The sequence below is a fragment of the Hypomesus transpacificus genome, chromosome 9 (assembly GCF_021917145.1).
Source record: "Hypomesus transpacificus isolate Combined female chromosome 9, fHypTra1, whole genome shotgun sequence".
Lineage (NCBI taxonomy): Eukaryota > Metazoa > Chordata > Actinopteri > Osmeriformes > Osmeridae > Hypomesus > Hypomesus transpacificus.
Window position 1 is genome coordinate 1,186,771 of NC_061068.1, and position 19,644 is coordinate 1,206,414.

The 19,644-nt window shown below is 46.2% G+C and overlaps 2 protein-coding genes across 4 annotated transcripts; one reads left to right on the forward strand and one right to left on the reverse strand.

The window, feature by feature from the left end:
- Window positions 1–136: 136 nt before the first annotated feature.
- Window positions 137–7,098, reverse strand: LOC124470697 (transcriptional regulator QRICH1-like). 2 transcript variants are annotated; one of them, XM_047024683.1, is made up of 13 exons: window positions 6,855–7,097; window positions 5,594–5,871; window positions 5,342–5,401; window positions 5,115–5,255; window positions 3,733–4,785; window positions 3,371–3,524; window positions 2,972–3,126; window positions 2,625–2,739; window positions 2,391–2,499; window positions 1,764–1,915; window positions 1,193–1,283; window positions 910–1,093; window positions 137–874 (listed from the first exon to the last, which is right to left on the reverse strand). In XM_047024683.1, exons 2-12 carry the CDS (start codon window positions 5,840–5,842, stop codon window positions 910–912), a joined length of 2,463 nt encoding a protein of 820 aa, XP_046880639.1. In that variant the 5' UTR covers window positions 5,843–5,871; window positions 6,855–7,097; the 3' UTR covers window positions 137–874. The 2 variants fall into 2 exon arrangements, with proteins under 2 accessions (XP_046880639.1, XP_046880640.1); XM_047024684.1 differs by lacking the exons at window positions 137–874; window positions 910–1,093; window positions 1,193–1,283 and adding an exon at window positions 1,382–1,607 and having other exon boundaries at window positions 6,855–7,098.
- On the forward strand, window positions 7,063–12,693 carry LOC124470698 (proline-rich transmembrane protein 3-like). 2 transcript variants are annotated; one of them, XM_047024685.1, is made up of 4 exons: window positions 7,063–7,148; window positions 10,087–10,492; window positions 10,637–10,717; window positions 10,811–12,693. In XM_047024685.1, exons 2-4 carry the CDS (start codon window positions 10,126–10,128, stop codon window positions 12,484–12,486), a joined length of 2,124 nt encoding a protein of 707 aa, XP_046880641.1. In that variant the 5' UTR covers window positions 7,063–7,148; window positions 10,087–10,125; the 3' UTR covers window positions 12,487–12,693. The 2 variants fall into 2 exon arrangements, with proteins under 2 accessions (XP_046880641.1, XP_046880643.1); XM_047024687.1 differs by having other exon boundaries at window positions 7,068–7,136.
- Window positions 12,694–19,644: the final 6,951 nt, after the last annotated feature.

Consider the following 19,644-nt stretch of genomic DNA (forward strand, 5'->3'; position numbering starts at 1 on the left):
CTATTTTCTAGTGTTTGTTCTGGGATGTTGCACATTAAGAGATGATCAGATTGCATGTCGCCATCAGAACTCAGAGACCTTCTCATGCCTGAGAACACCCTGATAATCATCAAGCACCAAGTCACTGTACAAAAGACATGTTTGAAAACAAAGGCTCGAGCCTCCGTCAGTCTTATAATATCAATACAGGAGATCGTAAATGCAATATAAAAAAAAACAACAAAACATTGAGCAGAGGGGTCCTGTCTGTTGAGATCCTGTGTTCAGGCGTGATCCATCGTGCTCTGGGGAACCCAATAGCCGTCGCGGGTCCAGGACTTGAGAGGAGGTTGGGGGGGACTTAAAGGAGAAATGTCCATATATTCGCACAATATTTATACATTAGACTGAGTTAGTTGGGGCGTTTAACCCTCTAATGTCAGGTGACGCAGAAAGTTTATAATGATCTCTGAGTTATGAGTAACCGCATGGATCAACTCTCTCCTGCTCTTTGTCGTTTAAAACAGCGTGAAGCAAAGAGCTTAGGTGATGAGTGTCCTCACGCATGAAGAACAAACTTATCAGTCAGTCGGTCCGCATCAGGCATGAGGGTGACAATCATTTTAACAGTCATGATTAAGATAAACAAAACTGAGGAATATGTTCTTTTCTCTCTCTTTTCGTCTGTTTTTTTTCTTTTCTTTAAAAAGGCCATGAAATCAACTCTTGTAAACAGTGTCGCTCACGTCCGTAGATGTAAACTGAGACCGTTTGGGGATAGAGTTAAAGACCACTTTAGAGTTCCTTAAGAGTTGCTGAGGCTCCAGGAGTGAGAAGGGAAGCCACAGCCAGGACTGTGTGAAAGAGAGAGACGAGAGCGGAAGGCCGGTAAGTCCAGGGGAATGTCAAGTGTTACGGCCCCTCCTCTCCTCAGTGAATGATCCCCTGCGCTACGGCTTCCTGGATCTCCCGCACCATGATGATGCGTGTGAGCATTTGCTCCACTTGCTGGCTCGTGATTGGCTGAGTTGAGTACCATATAGGACTGTTGGGGGCCACAACAGGCTCCGGCGTTAAGTAGTAGGCGTCGTTGCGCCCTTTCGCACTCTGGGGACTGAGAGATGAGAGTTGTCAGTTGAGGATTCTTCGCGTGAGCGAAGGCATCGTTTTTAAGCTTGTGATTTGACAGGGGGTCGGGACGGACGATACTCACCACTTGAATAGGTAGAAGTCGTAGAGTTTGATGGGACACCGCAGTGGGTTCTCAGGATCCTCCCCCTGCTCTTCGTACATGTCGTCCGTCACTGCAACACATTCGTTTGTACTTCATTTAGTCATTTAGCAGACGCTCTTATCCAGAGCTACTTACAGTAAGTACAGGGACATTCCCCCTGAGACAAGTAGGGAGAAGTGCCTTGCCCAAGGACACAACGTCATTTTGGCATGGCCCGATTCTCTAACCGCTCAGCCATCTGGGCCCCCACACATTTCACGCGGAGGCTGAACGTTAGCTTCTGCTGCAAAAGCGGATCACTCTGGTTGAGCGTGGTACAAGATAGGGGTGGCCAATCCTGGTCCTCGAGGGCCACTGTCCTGCATGTTTTAGATGTTTCCCTGCTCCAGCACACCTGTTTCAAATGAATGGGTCGTTATCAAGCTCTGTGGAAGCCAGGGTAATGACCATTCATTTGAATCAGGTGTGCTGGAGCAGAAAAACATGCAGGACAGTGGCCCTCGAGGACCAGGATTGGACACCCCTGGGATAAGGAGAGCGTCTGAATCACCTTTCTGGCCGATCTGGTGAGGCCCCACTCCTTTCAGGAAGCGTATGCTGGTGCTCTTGTCCTTGGGGTTGGAGGGGTTCTTCTTGGTGTGCCTCAGGACCTTGGAGAACGCCACCTTCATGTGCTGCTCCACTGTCGTCAGGTGGAAATACCTGCAAGACGAGCCATCAAACACGGAATCTGGAGTCCCCACTGCGTCGTCATGTCATCAAACAAAGACGACCACCAGCGTTTTTGGTACAAATTATAATGATCATAAAAGAGCTTGTGTTTATGTCTTCACTCGGGGTGGGAGAAAAAATCTATTCACATTTGAATTATGATTCAGTCTTAGAGCTATTCACATCAATTCACAAATGTAAAACATTTTTTTTTAATTAAAAATCACTAAAAATTGTGAATAGATTTGTAATCTATTTGTGACCCCCAAGAATCGATTCGAATTGTGAGGTACCAAAAGATTCCCACCCCTAGTATTCACATTTAATTACTAACCCAAATAATATTGATCATTTTATTAACCGATCACTTATCTCCCTAAAAAGTCAATTTCTTCTTAAATATGGATGCATATCACCCATTTTGGTGGAGCAAAGCTACAAGACATGAACGACTGCAATGACCTACTTAGTGTTGAAGTACATGAGCGTGGTGAGCAGTGTGGCTGGTGAATGGGCGCCCAGCTGTTTGCATTCCCACAACATCTCCTCGGTCACATGACTGGGGATGAAGTAGCCTGAGGAGGACCCACGTCACACGTCACCACAGAGACAGCACTTTGCCAACAACCAACCGACCACAGTCCTTTAGATCGGCAAAATCATGTGGTAGGAGCAACGAGGGCGATGCCTACTGACTTACCCAACGGGTGGACAGTTGGTCTCCAGTCATCCAGGATTTTGTGTAACCACTGGGAGAAACGTGTGTAGTACTGATCGGAGAAAATGTCATCCACTCGTCCATTTTCAAAGAGATACTACAAATTTGGGAGAAAAAAGAAACAATTTAACGTATAACTGAGGATGCGGCCATTAAATAAAACGTTCTTACTGAAAATGTGTGTGTTTGGGGGGGCAGATTTGCTGTTTTCTAAAAGTGGGTAGGACATGTCCCAACCCTGTATAATGAAACCTAGGCCCCTGTACTACGCAAGTGTACATGAGGATTTCCTGCAGTCGTAATGGGAACGTCAGGGAGGGTTGCGGCACCTTCTGTATACAGAGGAACACGTAGTAGAGAGCATCCGGCTCAAACTGCTCTCCCTCCAGCCCTCGGGCCTCCTGGGTCATCAGGGCCAGCCCCACGTTGAGCTCAGCCACTGCACTTGATACCAGGTCCTCCTGGAAACGCATGGGCTGACGACCTAGAGGGAGAAAGAGGGGGGAGGAGAGAGGGAGAGAGGGGGAATTAGATTGAGGAGGGAGACAGAGAGAGAGGGAAAGAGAGACAGAAAGAAAGAGGGGGAGGGAGAGAAAAAAAAGAAGAGGAAAGAGATAAATAGAGGGGGAAGGACAGAGAGAGAAAGAGCAGGACAAAGAAACACGGCACATTTGAGACCAATATTCCATGAAGAGTAAAATTCAATGTGCGACCAGGTGAAGACTCACGTCCAATGGGCGCAAGCTTCTGCTTCTCCTCTTTCTCCAGCTCTGCATTTTTGCGCTGGACCCAGAGCCTCCACACCTCCAGGCCCTCCTCCGGCTTCAGCGAGACAGGAAGCAGCAGCTCAGTGGACGCCTCCGTTTGTCCATCCGCCTCGGCCTGAACGGCGTAAAACACACGCTGATGAAAAACCAACTCTGCCCCTTTAAAAAGGCACCCTGACCTCCTGCACAGACAACCCCCTGCTCGTCGGAGAGTGTGCCATCACCCACAACCCAGCGTCCCTCCTTAAACAAACCAGGTGTAACCTTAAGGATTCAGCAAGGCGACATACAGAGGGGGGGGGTTGACGGCTCCCTGTTCTGACCTGCAGGTGTAGCTGTTGCTCCTCTCCTCCCTGGCCGTGCTGCTGCTGAGGGTCCCAGATGTGCAGCGACTGGGTGGTGTTGTAGGCCCCGCCCACCGTCTGCACCGCCACTGGGATGTGGAGGTTCCCGTTCATGAACTGCGCCGGGAACAGCGTCTGGACCACCTCCTCCTGCATCCCCGACGTCACCGCCCCCCCCGAATGCACCGCCACCGACCCTGCCGACGAGACGGCGGCCATCTTGTCTTTGTCTTGGCCGGCCGCCACTTGGACGGTGTTATAAGCTTCCTGCGGAATGGCGATGTGGGCCACGCCCTGCTGCTGGGGGGTGGAGTAAACAGGGATTGTCCAGGTTTCCCCTGCGGGCCCAGTGATGGTGCCCGTAGTGCTGTACAGGTGTGTGCTGTCCACAGTCAACAGGTCAGGACGGAGGGAGACATAGCTTTGCTGCTGCCCCTGAGGGATGGCCAGGACGGTTGCCACCTGCTGTCCCTGGGGAAGAGCGTACGACACCGCGATGGGGACGTCCACCTTGCGCTTCTTGGCTGGCTGGAGGACAGTGGGGGAGGCGCCGGCCCTCCTCTCGGCCTCCCGGGGAGAGCCCTGCTGCTGGGATGGAGACATGGCCTCCACAGTCTGGATCTGGATCTGCTGACCACCTGGAAGCTGGATCTGTTGGATCTGCTGACCACCCTGAAGCTGAATCTGTTGGCCTTGTAGCTGAATCTGTTGGCCGCTCTGTAGCTGAATCTGTTGGCCTCCTTGGAGCTGGATCTGTTGAATCTGTTGGCCTCCCTGAAGCTGAATATGCTGACCTCCTTGAAGCTGAATCTGTTGGCCTCCTTGTAACTGAATCTGCTGAATCTGTTGCCCTCCTTGAAGCTGAATCTGTTGTCCTCCTTGAAGCTGAATCTGTTGGCCTCCTTGAAGATGAATCTGTTGGCCTCCTTGAAGATGAATCTGTTGGCCTCCTTGTAACTGAATCTGTTGAATCTGTTGGCCTCCTTGAAGTTGAATCTGCTGGCCTACTGCTGCAACCAACTGAGCCTGAATCTGCAACAGACAAAAATACGATCCTAGTCCAACTTGGCGTAGATAAACTCAACAATTAATGACGTGGAGATACTTGGTAAATATAAACATACAGGAAAAGAGGGTTATGTGTCACTATGCAAATTATTTACATTTACATTTAGCAGACGCTCTTATCCAGAGCAACTTACAGTAAGTACAGGGACATTCCCCCAAGGCAAGTAGGGAGAAATATGCCTTGCCCAAGGACACACCTTCATTTTAGCACAGCCGGGAATCTAACCGGCAACCTTCTGATTACTAGCCCGATTCCCTAACCGCTCAGCCACCTGACTCCCCATTTGAGCTACCTGCTGGTGCTGTTCTTCAGTTAGCTCTCCCTGCTGGACGAGCTGTGCGGCGGTGGAGATGCCCTGTATGTCCTGCTGTGAAGGGGAAGCCACCTGGAGCAGTTGACCAACAGCCTGTCCCTGCTGTCCCTGTATCTGCACCTGAGGAAGGGGAGAGGACTGTTCAGGATACAATTCACAAAGCAGGTTTCTTAAAGAGTGATTAAGAAAGATATTTAGGGACTCACTTGCACTTGAATTTGCTGCTCAGATGTCTGGGGTGACATTTGAGCCGAGGTCACCTGAACCTGTTTACACAGAGAGAGGACCAACATACAAAAGAGTTAAAAATATATTTCATAGTACAGACATTAGAGGAAAGGTTCCTGTTAGAATATGACAAATAATGACTGAAAACCAGGCCAAAGTAAGCTCTGATCAACAACAACAAAAAAACGAGAAAGGTTGAAACATTTCAGTTTGTTTAAAATGACCCTTACTGGACATGCTAGCTCCAGGAGTGATCCGGCCACCTCGGTGCTGTCGGTGTAGACACAGTTGCCACTCTGTTGATACACCATGGTGGTGGTAGTGGCTGCATTGCTCTGCTGGCTAAATTCCTGGAGCACTTCTGGGCCCTTATTGGCCAAAGACTCCAAGAACTCCTTCATCCGATGCTGGGGCACACTGCGGGCCTTCTGCCTAACATACTCGTCGAACGAGACCACTCCACTCTCTGGCTCGTTCATGACAAGTCACAGCAACACGCTATCCTTGCCTGTGCGTGGGATGGGTACGATTGGGGAAGCAGGGAGAGAATCAAATGGTGTCACACAAAACAATGTAACATTGTTTAACAAAATGGATCACATCTGTGTGAAATTGTAATGGGAAACTATAACTTATAAGCCTACAGTTTATAAATATATATATCACTAGATAGCCAAAGTGTTGCATGATTGATGTACAGTAGCCCTCGACTTTCTACTGGTAGAAGTGAAGCTTGGACAAAGTGCAGACAATTCCCTCACTCGTCAAGAACTTTGTACTCTGTACACTGTCCAGACTAGTAGTATTTTAAGCAGATATAGTCCGTGGTGGCTTGTGAGGAACCCACTTTTCTTGGGTTAAGGTTACATTGACAACTGTAAGGGGACATAACTCAAATCTGGATGGCTTTCCACCTTCATGAATTAGTCAAATATACATAGCTAACTAGCTATCTAGAAAATATATTGCTTGTGTCATCAGTTAGCTTAGCGAGAAGGCAATTAGCAATTTAACAAGCAATCGCTTTATTCTCCAACTAGTAGCTCCCAAATATGACGTCTCCTGTTACAAACACATTATGAAGGGGTGTGCACACTCCACAAAAATAAACTATCGCCTCTCAACGCTACAATCGGGTTTAAGCACATTACCATAAGCGGCACTAGCTAGCTGCTAGCAACGTTCCACTAGCAATAAGGCTAGCAAACTAGCTACATCTTGCCATGCTACCTTAAAAAAAGCAAAACCTCTTCATTCCGCCAAGGCACGGCGTTCAAAATAAAACTCGATAAACGCCAACCCATTTTTGCTATGCACATGCCAATTGCTACCAGATACATTACATTTGTGTAGCTGTACATAATGTTGCATTTAATTACAACAATGACATGTTGTCTGCAGTAACGTAGAAGGCTAGCTAACTGGCTAGCGCGTGACGTGTTCTTATTTCGACAACATTGTTAGACAAGAAAGATACAAAAACCCACTCACGATATGATCGTTCCAGTGCAATTTCGAATGTTAAAAATATTCAATTTGTATCATGTGCTCTGTAACTGTTCATGGAAATAGTGTTAACCATGATCAAATATTTAGACAAAATGACGGAAGTAGGCCTGCAGAAAGAACGTGAATCCACGGACTGTTCTACGAAGGCACGGCCGCATCAAACGGATGAAAATGCTCTTTCAGCTATGGTTTGAGATCCAGACGTGCACACACGACAAATCACTTTTCATGTTTGCGGGAACGAGCACGGCCTGTAATGGGAAGGTACTGTCATTGGTGAGGACCATATCTCATAATCATTACAAACTACATTTAGAGAACGTTGTCTAATGTTTGTAGGCTATGCTACTTTAAATAATGATGCATCCGATTTTATAATTCCACCACGAGATTAAAAGTCAATGCATTGTCACAGCCTATACAGCTATTTTCACTTTATGTGAATTTTTAATATTTATTTATTTATTGCCGCTTTGGTTAAAACTTCAGGGACACACATTTAGCCCACTGTAATGTTTTCCAGTAGACTAGTTATTGAATAGTGGCCCACTTATTGGCGCTACCTGGGTCAATCATACTTAAAGGCAGGAGTGAAGTATTCCTATCCGCTGCTTGCCCTGCTCCTGTTATCACTTTTTTTTTATGTAGGCCCGTTTCCCCAGTAACGGTGACTCAAAGGAGAAGCCACTTAGCACATAATATCAATAACGTGTCTGTCTTTTTGTTAAAGTGTATAATTGAAGAGATGAATGTGGGTCACGGTAACTACCCCCAGCATTGAGATAAAAAATAATTAACGCAATATTTAAATTGATGTTTTGATGTTTTTAACAGGTGTCAACTGTTTTATTCACCAAACAGTTTAGAATTCAAACATATCATTCATATAATGTATCTTCTTACAGCCAACATCATCTCCATTGTCAATGCTAAACTAAGAACATTTTCTCATCCTCCAATATACAAGAGATATGCGATTTAAAATCAGCATGCTGCAACCACTTTATACTTTATACTGTATTTTGTCTCCACTTTACCACCTCAGTTCATGTAGCCATATGACTTTAATAGTGACCATTTGAATGTGTGTGTGCCTTTAAAACTAAAATCCAACTGCCACAGTCTGCCTTAAAGAGCCAGGCATGACCCAGTGAGAGCCTCCCCCAACTCTCACCACAACAGGCTGCCTCTCCGCTCTCTTAAGGTGGACCTGAAGAGATGTGTTGCATGCACACATTACCCCATCTTCATATCAGACAGGAAACAGTTAATTCCCACACTGTGTCTTTTACCCTTTCTGTGATCCAGTGGATATGGTTTTGACTTGAATCCTTTAACACCTTTTAAACATAGCAATGCGATACCCAAAACCTTTTTCCAGTCTTTATTTCACAGAGATACAAAACAGAAGAGATGCACACACCCGGTCAGACATTACAGATTGCCATGTTTTCAGATGTTACGATTCATCACATCTTATGATATATTTTATCATACATTTTGTTAGCTTCTTGTGTTTAAGGAACATCTTATTTTGTGTGACATCTGCCCTCTTAAAATCAATGTCATGTTTGAGCTAAGCCCTAGCATAAATAAACCACGACTTGGCATCAAAAGTTTACTTCTGTCCTTGTGCGCTTCTGACTTTGAGCTAGTTCTTGACTTTGTGTGCCACTAATGGTCTTAGTTTAATCCTTAGAATGAAGGGATTACCGAGACACATCTGTTCTGGGGGAGAGAGGAAATACAAATAAAGTGACTACAATCACTTCAAAAAGGTCATTTATTGTCACAGAGTCATTTTGATATACCCCAAAGGTGACCAAAGATTATATACGAGAAACACGTTTCATAGAACAGTAGAAACAGCACATTTCAATTGAGGACGATAAGTGGTGAGGTTGCCAAGCAAGCAGCCGGTGCAGTGATTAAACGTCATTTTCAAGTCTTGACTCGATTAATCCCAGTAAGGGCAGCTTTTACTGCACAGTACCTGCCTCTCACGATGTCTTCAGTACATGAGAGATATTCACTTCAGTACAAGACCACTGGAAGGAGGATGTTAGCTAATTATCCACTGAACAAGAAGCAGAGATCAAGAGTTCACAGGTTGGTCTTAATAGTGTTCAATTTGACTCTCAATGGTGTACATTTGGTTTGTTTACTTCTGGCAGGTAAATGAAATGAGGAGAAAATAAATTAGTTTTGAGTGAGTGAGCAAGTGAATGAATTTGAATGTGCTATGACTATGTTTTTTCGAAACATACCGTGCACAATTATTTCATTTCAAGTATTGAGGACTGACAAAGGATTTGAAAGCCAGTTTTGATTTGTGTTTGTTAAATTCTTGTCATTATATCACATTTGGTAAAAAAAAAAGAAAATACATATTAGAATGCTGTGGATATCACTTATAGCTATGTTTATATTAATTTGGAATCCGACATTTACATTTCTATACTTTTTATGTGTGATGTATTGCCATATACATACCTGATAGAATTTCATATGGAGTAGATTATATTTTATACATATGCAACAGACGTGGTCGCACTAGTTGTCAGCAGACACACCCAGCCAATCTTGCCCGAACCTGGGCCCGAACTACCCCACATATCCTGTGTAACCTAGACGGCAAACTTCCAAATCGCAGAAATCAGTTTTAACTGCAATCTGCCAATATGTTTAGCTTTCTAAGTAACCGAAAAGTGTTGTTCAAGAATGTACACAGTGAAACACGCATGCATGTAAGCCACACAAACAAAAACACACACTCCCACACACACACAACCACTCCCACACACACACAACCACTCCCACACACACACAACCACTCCCACACACACACAACCACTCCCACACACACACACAGATTAATGATCTGGAAAGCTGGTACCCTTTGACCTCTGTCTTTACAAGCTACTTTATCCTCAGCCTACTGCTCTTCTCAATTACTCCTAGAACCCTTTCATGTATGCAGAAGTTACTGTAGAATAAGACAGGGACATACACAAGGTCGATTACATTCAAAATAGTTGAATGTGGGCTTTTAACTCTGGTTTCTTCAGAGATATTTACGTGTGGTGATCTGTCAAAAAAGTCACGACCATGGAATTCTATTGAACTTAACAACAATTAAACTCTTCAGATTAATTGTTTCCTACTTGTTCTTTAACGCCTGACTGTGGCCTTTTCCTTTTGTGATTTTCCGCAGGTCTTAAATATGATCTGTAAATAAACACAACACTGAGTTATGGAGTTGTTCTCACCTCTCTTCGTGGTGCTGGCTCTGCTGCAGTGCTGTCACGGAAGCATCTTGAGGGTGGTCCCTACTGACCTCTGGCTCTCAGCTGCAACATCAACACTCAGGCCTTTGGAGCACCATGGACCAGATCAACACGAGGCCCTCTTTGATGAAACATTGAAAAAGAATGAGGATGAAAATGTGGTTGTAACTGAGGTAGTTTCTCTGACCACTACACTCACCATCAGTCTACCAGATCTGTCAAAGCAAAGTCACCCAGTCCAAGACAATGAAATGACACCAAATTCTCAGACAACAGTGGGTGACCTATTAGGAAAGCGTCCACCCCTTTTGGTCAATGATGAGTTTGTGACAGGTGAGTAGAATCAGTACTGTACTGTATGGCTGTATCACTCTATGATATGGGTTCTAAGAGGCTCATAAACCATCATTGCAGTTTCTCTGCATTACAATTGTAGTGTAGAATTACAATTTCATTCACCCTTTCAATGTATTACAGGGAAGGACGATTCTGAGCCAATTCCTGACCCACAAACCAACAAGTCACCATACCCTAGTTTGTCTGAAGACTCAAAAAAGGGTATGCATACTTGTTGTGTATTTGTTTGATATTAAACATATCATTGAAGTTTTCACAGCTACATCTATTCTTCTCTTTCTGTCACTGTCTTAGGCAAGAATTCTGTGGTCCGCTACAGTATATTTGGCCAGATGACAAATCAAGGCCTCACTGGACCAAGTCGCCCCTGTGTGTTGGGGCTAAGCCCATGTGTGGTCTCCACCAACCCCAATGGCACCAACTTGCTCTGGGATGACCTGAGTCGCACACTGGCCTTTGCCTGGGAACTCCATGTCTTTGGATCTGCTGGTCTCTTCCTGCTACTGGCTAGTGGGGCACTTTTAGGAATGATGGGTGCATCCACTCTGCTTTACCCCCTCTGTGGTGCCCTGGGTCTGGTCAATGGCCTTCTGCTGCTGTCAAGTCTTCTGCAGGCTGTGCACCTTCTCGTTGACCCGTATGGCACACGGCAGATTTTTCCTCGGCCTGTTCTTACAACACTCCACAACCTGCCCCTGCCTCTGCTGCTTTGGGCGCAGGTGGCCCTGGCTCTGGTCACCCTCAGAGGGGGGAAATTGATTTTGCTTCCCCTCAAACTGCAGCACCCTTGTTACGTCGGATGTCTGGCTGTGTTGCACTGCGTTTTGTTGCTGTCGGCGGATCTTTTCTCCTGGAGTTTGGCTCCGGCTCTCCCTCTTGTGCTCCAGAGCCTCTCTCTCTGCTGGGGCCTGCCGCTCTCTCTGGGGATCCTCACACAATCCCTCTCTCATCTGGGTTCCTTGGTCAGGTCCCCCATCCCTCAGTGGGATCCTCCCCAAAGGATTGAGGAAAGTGCCAGGCGGGTCACTGCTGTGTGTGCCCTCCTAGGGTTACTGTGCTGCGGCTTCCACATCTACAGCCTGCTCTGGCTCTACGAACTACTGGGGAACTGGAGACGCTTTGGCTGGGGCTGGTGGCTGGGACAGTTCTGGGCCCGGGTGCTGGAGCTCGCCTGGGGCTTCTCTTTGCTAGCGCTGGGTTCCTGGATCTTCTGGAGGCCAGGGAGGACCAGGACAAGGAGCGACCTCAGACAGGAAAGGCTGAATGGTGTGAAGGGGGCATCTTTTTTTGACAGCGTGCTGAAAGACCTGCGAACAGAGCCATTCAGGAAGTCTGAGAAAAGGTGGGTGGATCTTCTGCCGAACAACTGGGCAGGGTATCAGGGATCAAGAGGACACGTCGCTGTGGGCCGCGTTTATGATGACCAACCAACCAGTGTGAGTGAAATGACCCCCGAACACAAGAGTGGCCCTGCCTCCAGCACCAGTTGTGACTCACAGGCCGCCCTCCTGTGGCAAAGAGTGGGCGACCGTGAGTGCATTATCTCCCTCATAGAGTTCGACATGCGTCCTCTGTCTCCCATCAACCTCAGCCGCAGCATCGACAGCGCTCTTCATCACGGACACCTGCTGGGCGTGGGCAGTCTCTTCACACCTCCACCGCCTCCTTGGACTCATAACATGGAGGGGGACAGTGGGAGTGTGAGCACACCTACCACTCCTGCAAATGTGGGTTACAGATGGGCACTAGAGACTGCCTCTGAAACGACAACTCTTGACCATTTCAATGCTAGAGAGGAGACAGCAGAACCTCCGGAGGGTGCAGGTGAGGACCAGAAGCTATCACCCTGCCCTGACTTGGAGCCCCCGGGAGAGGACGAACCCAGGTCCAACATGTCAGGGGTCTGGGCCGTCTCTCAGGAGAATGGCTGGTCTAGTATGGGAAGTACTGATGACATCACAGACCTTTAAGCTGTGGAAGCTTTGAACAAAGCCATATCTCTTTTCACAGTCAGCAGTCATGGCTTGACTCCAGAGTTGACCCAGGAAATGTACCACTGCTCAACAATTATTGATTGCATTGGAATGAAGTCATGCATTTGTTCTTTTAAAATCCGTATGGTAGCCAACTATTAGAAAAACTTGAGAAATTGCTTTGGTTTGTAAGTTTTCCTAAACAGATGTTTACTTTTAATGTATGATAATATTTACAAGCTAATAAACTATTAAGGAATACACTTGAATGTACCTGTAATGAACATGTTTTGTATCTAGTAGGCTAGATATTAATCATTAATAGATTAATTGCAGGAAATAATTTTACCGGTGACTGTATTGAGTTTGCCGTCTCCATTTTTAGCCTAGAAATTGCAGTAATTACGCCACAGTGTTTCCGCTATATTTATCCAAAATGTCTAACATTAGGCAGTTACGTTGGTGATGTTTTCTGGTTGTTTTTTTACTTTTTAAAACAACCATCATCTCAGTATGCCTGCGCCTCGTCCATGAATTGTAGCGGGACAAGTATCCATTATTTCTCAGCGTGTGAAATGTCTGAAATGCATGAGTCTCATGGCGAATGCTTGAGACTTGAGAGCCCTGTGATTAATCGAATTGATTGTTGACGTGTTCAACTATCGTTTATGGAAAATGCACAACCCTAACATGAACCTATACTGTACAAATACACTTTTGCTTTGATAGGCCTACTGACTGACTCAAATTATTACATACGTTCTCCATATTAATAGTAGACTTGCTGTCCCATTACCAGACTGAATGTTCTTAAAATTGGATCATAAGATTATCCTGAATTTGGGGACAATATAGAATTGTAACGTCCTAATCGATCGTTACTTTTCATTTTTTATATCCTGACAGCAATCTTTACAATTTCCAGAGCTATAATTAAAGGTTGTAGCCTAAAGTGGCTGCATATATATTTTACAAGCAACAAGTACAGAAACACACATTTCAAAACATCATAAACAATTGAGTCACAGTCAAATTAGCATTTGTACATTTCTGAATTCTACTTGTGTTTTTGACTGAAGAGGAAGCTTATATACATTTTTTACAATAACAAATCCACCGAACGTTAACCTATAGAGTTACTAGAACTAATGCAGGGTATTCACATACCGGTGATTTTAATGCACTTCAGTTGAGTTCAGGCTACATTATTAGCCTATACTGGCCAATCACGAATTTGATTGGTCGTGTAATAGGAGCGAGCAGTTAAAAGCAGCAAAATGTGTAGTTCTGCTGCGGTGTGAATGTCATAGGGGAATTGGCGGTGAAAGACATGGTGCCTTCGAATTATCCTGAAGTGTGCTCTTTTTTCCTGGTGACTTTGACATATTGTTTAGCAGTTAGGCCTACATCTGGAAGTTTAAGAGATGCCAATGTATTTAAGCAAAACAAAGAGACCGATCCGAGGGAATACGGGGCCACGTTTAGAAGAGAAGGTCTTAATTACTCAAAAGAGTATGTAGCCACTGCTGGCGTTATTGCTCGAAACGGATCTATTGCCTTTGATTCAGATTATATCGAGTATAACCAAACGGCTAGATTGAATTGTAAGTAGTCAATTGCCCTCAATTTTACCAACGTGTTTTAGTAGTCGCTGATATATTGACCTTTTAATAAATGACAGAATATGACCTTCACGTTTACCTTTTCTCATATAAATGCATATGTAATATTTTTAGCTCTGCACTTGTTGATGAATGCCAAACTCAAACGCATAGGACCTTTGGTGCGGTGTACAGATGATGCTATGACCTTGCGAGTGAAGGGCGTAAAGACTCCCCATTTTCTGGTTGACAATGGTGAGATTAATGACACAATCCTGTGGATTTGTAGGGAAGTTGTGTAGTTTAATCTGAGGTTCTGCCTTCTGTAGGTGAGGGGTCTCTCATTCCCTTGACTCGGATGCCTTCTCGGTGTGGATTCTCTGTGAGAAGGTCACGCAGAGATGTGCTGTTTGTAGCTCCATACCAAGGCTGCCATGTTACTGAGCAGGTAATTCATAATGTGGCTGATGACCGTTTCAAACAGCCCCTCTGTAGTCATTGAATGTTAATCAAAATGCTCATCCAACAGGGTGGGGATCATGTACTGCATCTAAAGCTGTGGGGGGAATCCATGAAAATGTCTTGTCCCCTGGCATCTCCTCCCCCTTCTGTCTCCTGCTTCATGAATGGCATGGTGTTAAACATGGGTAAAATTGCAGCAGAGGCATTCAAAGTGAAAGGTAAATTTAAAGCAGTTGATGTTAATGGCTCATGAGCATTCAAACGTGACCATCTTTAGGTTAAGCAGTATTGTGGTGTTGAAGCATTTTCCATTTTGTATGTGACCGAGTAATGTCTACAATTATATTTAGTCTCTAACTTATGGGAGCCCCTGCTGTCATCCGGAGAACTTTGTGGATTTACTGTGGTGTCACAATCAATCTCTAGAGGATTGATGATCAGCGTTCCGTACAAAGAGCCCTGCATTAAGAGAGAGGTTTGGTTTACAGTTCCAGCTTTTGGTCACAAATCAAAATGGCATATTTGGATTCTCTAACGCCGTCTTGCGTTTTTATAGGATGATGACTACGTCCTTGTCTTGCTGGCGAATAGACAAGAGTTCGCAGTATCCTGCTCGTCCGCTCCAAATGCTGCTCTGCCAACAGCACCTGCGGATCTCTGGATACCAACCAGAACAACTGCTGCACCAACCACTGCAGGAATCAGGTTCCCCCAGATTCCAGGCTCCCCTCCATACCCTCAGGTTCCAGGGTTGTCCGGCTCCCCTCCATACCCCCAGGTTCCAGGGTTCCCCGGCTCCCCTCCATACCCCCAGGTTCCAGGGTTCCCCGGCTCCCCTCCATACCCTCACTTTCCAGGGTCCCCCGGGTCCCCTCCATACCCTCAGGTTCCAGGTTCCCCAGGGCTCCCTCCATACCCTCAGGTTCCAGGTTCCCCAGGGTCCCCTCCATACATTCAGGATCCAGGGTACCCCGGGTCCCCTTCATACTTCCAGCTTCCAGGGTACCCCTGGTCCGCTCCATCTCTCACTACAGGAGCTGCACCTGTAAATCCCCAGATTTCAACCACCAAGACTGCTACAGACCCTGTTGATTCTGAGTCAGTGGAGCTGCCTCTCTATCCTGGGTTCCCCGGCTCCCCGCTATACCCTCAGTTTCCAGGGTCCCCTCCATTCCCCCTGTTTCCAGGATACCCCGGGTCCCCTCCATACCACCAGTTTCCAGGCTCCCCTCCATACCCTCAGTTTCCAGGGTACCCTAGCTTCCCTCCATACCCTCAGGTTCCAGGGTCCCCCGTGTCCCCTCCATCTGCCACTACAGGAGCTGCACCCGTAAATCCCCAGATGCCAACCACTAATACCAATGTAGACCCTTCTGATCCTGACCCAGCAGGGCTGCCTCCTTACCCTTGGTACCCCAGACCGTCCCCAACAACCGCCACAAGGGCTGAACCTTTAGCTCCACAGAACCCCACTACTGCAGGCCTTACCGATCCAGAGTCGCCCAAGCCCCCTGAATACCCTGGGTTCCCTTCCTACCCTGGGTTCCCTTCATACCCTGGGTTCCCTTCATACCCTGGGTTCCCTTTATACCCTGGGTTCCCTTCATACCCTGGGTTCCCTTCATACCCTGGGTTTCCTTCATACCCTGGGTTCCCAGGTATCCCTTTGTACCCAATGTTTCCTTGGTTCCCTGGACCGTTCCCAACACCTGCCCCTAAAAGATTTGTGCCCACCTCTGCCGCAGCTCCTGGGTGTCTCAAAGCCCTCTACCGTCCTTCAAAGCGCAAGTGGGGTCAGATTATGGCGCCTCCTGTTAAAATGTATGATGTCTTGTACCAAGATGATCCTTCCCCTCAGTCCAGTGTTATACAGGCTCCAGAGGCTACCCCCATGTATTCCACTGCTACTAGTCCTGAGGACCAGAGTAGGATCCCTGGGTTTGGTCCTCACAGCGAGGGTACTCTCCCTCCTCCACCTGCCCTTAAGGACTCTTAGCCAAATACCCTAAACTTTCTTAACGATTCTTCTTTTTTAACCCACTTGTCTTCTTTTTTCAATGAGACTTGAAAATGTAAATAAAGAATCCCTTGTACTTGTATTTGAGTGTTTTACTTGTTGGAAACATTTGAGGAAGAAGGCAATGCTGTTTTTGCTTTTAAAAATCAGGAGATGCATATTAAAAACTTGTCTTGTTTGACATTGATATTTGCACTGTAGTTGACTTGTTAGGAATTGACGCCCCAGTCTGTAAATTAACAGGATTTCCCCTTATTGGAAGAAAATGGTGACATGGTTGATGCAGACTCTCTCACTGAAGATCTCTACTAACCTGAAAGGAAGTCTATGTTCCTTGTCTTCAGGTTTATGATTTCAACTTGCACTGCCTTATTGAATGCATTTTCTAGACTAACTAAAGATTAATTGAAGATGAGATTGCATATAGATGTATAATGCTCTTCTCTTACAAGAAGGTTATCTGCACACTTGACTTTACACTGTAGAAACGGTCTCTGTAAAAAAAAAAAAAAGGCCTGTGTGTCCCTCCATGGATATGCTTCCCCAGACCGTCACTGACCCACCACCAAACCAGTAATGCTGAGCGATGTTGCAGGCAGCATAGCATTCTCTTTGGCTTCTCCAGACCCTTTTACGTCAATCACAGGTGCTCAGGTTGAACCTGCTCTCATTTGTGAAAAGCACAGGGCGCCTGGAGCAGACATGCCAGTTCTGGTGTTCTATAGCAAATGCCAAGTGAGCTCCACGGTGCTGGGCAGTGAGCACAGGGCACACCACAGGATGTCGCACCCTGAGGTCACCCTTATGAAGTCTGTTTCTGATTGTTTACGCTGAGACATTCACACCAGTGGCCTGCTGGAGGTCATTCTGTAGGGCTCGGGCAGTGCTCAACCTGTTCCTCCTTGCACGAAGCAGCAGATATCGGTCCTGCTGATGGGTTGAGGACCTTCTACGGCCCTGTGCAGCTCTCCTAAATTCAATCAAATGTACAAGGAAAAACTCCCAACAGGAGTAAAATTGGAAGAAACCTTGGGAGGAGCAATTCAGAGAGGGATCCCCTCCTCCAGAGACGGTTGGTGACAGAAAGGAGCAGAACACAGGCTACACAGTCTTACAGTGTCAATGGGTTTTGAAACACCAAAATCCATTGTTGAACTTTATAGATGTAGGACAGGACCGGGAGACTCGCTGTTGGCCGTCATGGAGACTGGTTTCCAGTTGACGACCAGTTCCAGCATTGGCAGACCGACGACCAGGCAGGTGCTTACATCTCAAATCCCCACAACATAAGGGATCTGTGAGGGGGGGGGGGGGGGGGGGGGGGAGCAGGGATTAGAGAATGCCAGGAGCAGCTAACAGTTACAGTCATAATAGAATGAGATCCCCACCAGTCAAGTGTGGACTAGTGCAGCAAATTAACAGAGCAAAAAAGGGGGTATTTGATGCAGCCCCACACACCAAGACAGTGACAGCTTCCCTCGGTTGGAACATGAAGTGTGCTCCAGGGGAAAGAACTCTTTATACTTATTGTTGAGTAACTGCCTGTTTCCTGGAATTTCCTCCATGTTCTGGAGATTGTGCCGGGAGATACATCAAATCTCCTTGCAACGGCATGTGTGGATGTGCCATCCTGGAGGAGTTGGACATCTGACATCTGTGCAACTTCTGTAGGGTTAAGAAATGGCCTCATGCTCCCAGTAGTGATAATGACTCTAGCTAAAGCCAACACTAGTGGAAAACCAGTCAAAGAGATCAAGAGGGAGAAACTTGAAATGGCCTCCACCTGCAAAACCAGTCCTGTTTTGGGGTTGATTCATTGTTGCCCCACTACATTTACATTTACATTACATTTATGCATTCAGCAGACGCTTTTATCCAAAGCGACTTCCAAGAGAGAGCTTTACAAAAGAGCATAGGTCACCGATCGTAAAAACGAGGTAGTCCCAAACATTGCAAGCAGCCAAAACGTGAAGCATACATTGTGAAAAAACTAAACAAGTGCCAAAAGGGAAGACCCATAAGAGCATGCAGTTATGAAAGTTACAAATTAAAACAACATGAACCACAAAAAAGTGCAGTACTGTACCTGTAGAAGAACAATCAATAGTAAAATATTTCACAGCGAGGGTCAAGACTTAACTTCGTTATAACTAACCTACAAGAGCAACAAGTCACACAATAAGAGTCATTGTGATCCTGGAGGAAACTAACAACAGGTCCAGCCAAGCATTCCTAAGTGCGGTTGTACTCCTGGAACAAGTGCGTCTTGAGCCTTTTCTTGGAGGTGGGGAGACAGTCAGTGTCCCTGATGGAGGTGGGGAGACAGTCAGTGTCCCTGATGGAGGTGGGGAGACAGTCAGTGTCCCTGATGGAGGTGGGGAGACAGTCAGTGTCCCTGATGGAGGTGGGGAGACAGTCAGTGTCCCTGATGGAGGTGGGGAGCTGGTTCCACCATTGGGGGGCCAGGCAGGAGAAGAGCTTGTGCACCTGTTGTTTATTCCATCAACACCAATGCAGCGGAAACTGATTAACAACCCCCTCTGCTACTTAACTGACTAGGACTGCGTTTCCTGAAAGCATCGTAAGCCTAAACTGATCGTAGAGTCCATCGTACGATGGATCTTAGTTCTACGGGCCGTTTCCCGTAACCATCGTAGCTAAAGAGGCACTTAAAAATCCTCGTAGATTATCGAGAGCTCCAGACCAGCCGTAGATCGCTAAATGCATCGTAGCACAGAGACTCAGTGGAGACACACGTAGGCCGACCATGAAAACTACATTAGACTAATGCTGAAAGTTAGCCTTAACACTTCCAGTAGTTGGGTTGCAGGGGTTAGTGCAAAGGACCTCCTGGTCTGCTTCTATGTGGTTCAGGAGCATCATGATATCATGATGTCATCTGACATATCTTACACTCACAATGAGTATAATTGATCAGCCATCAATTAAAGTAGAGTTGATTATTCATGTCAGAAACAATGATTCCATGTTAAAGACATGGGGTATTCATTACTTATGTGTTTGTCATTTGTCACAATGTCAATGCAGTGGCCAATATGTGAGAATTATGAGATT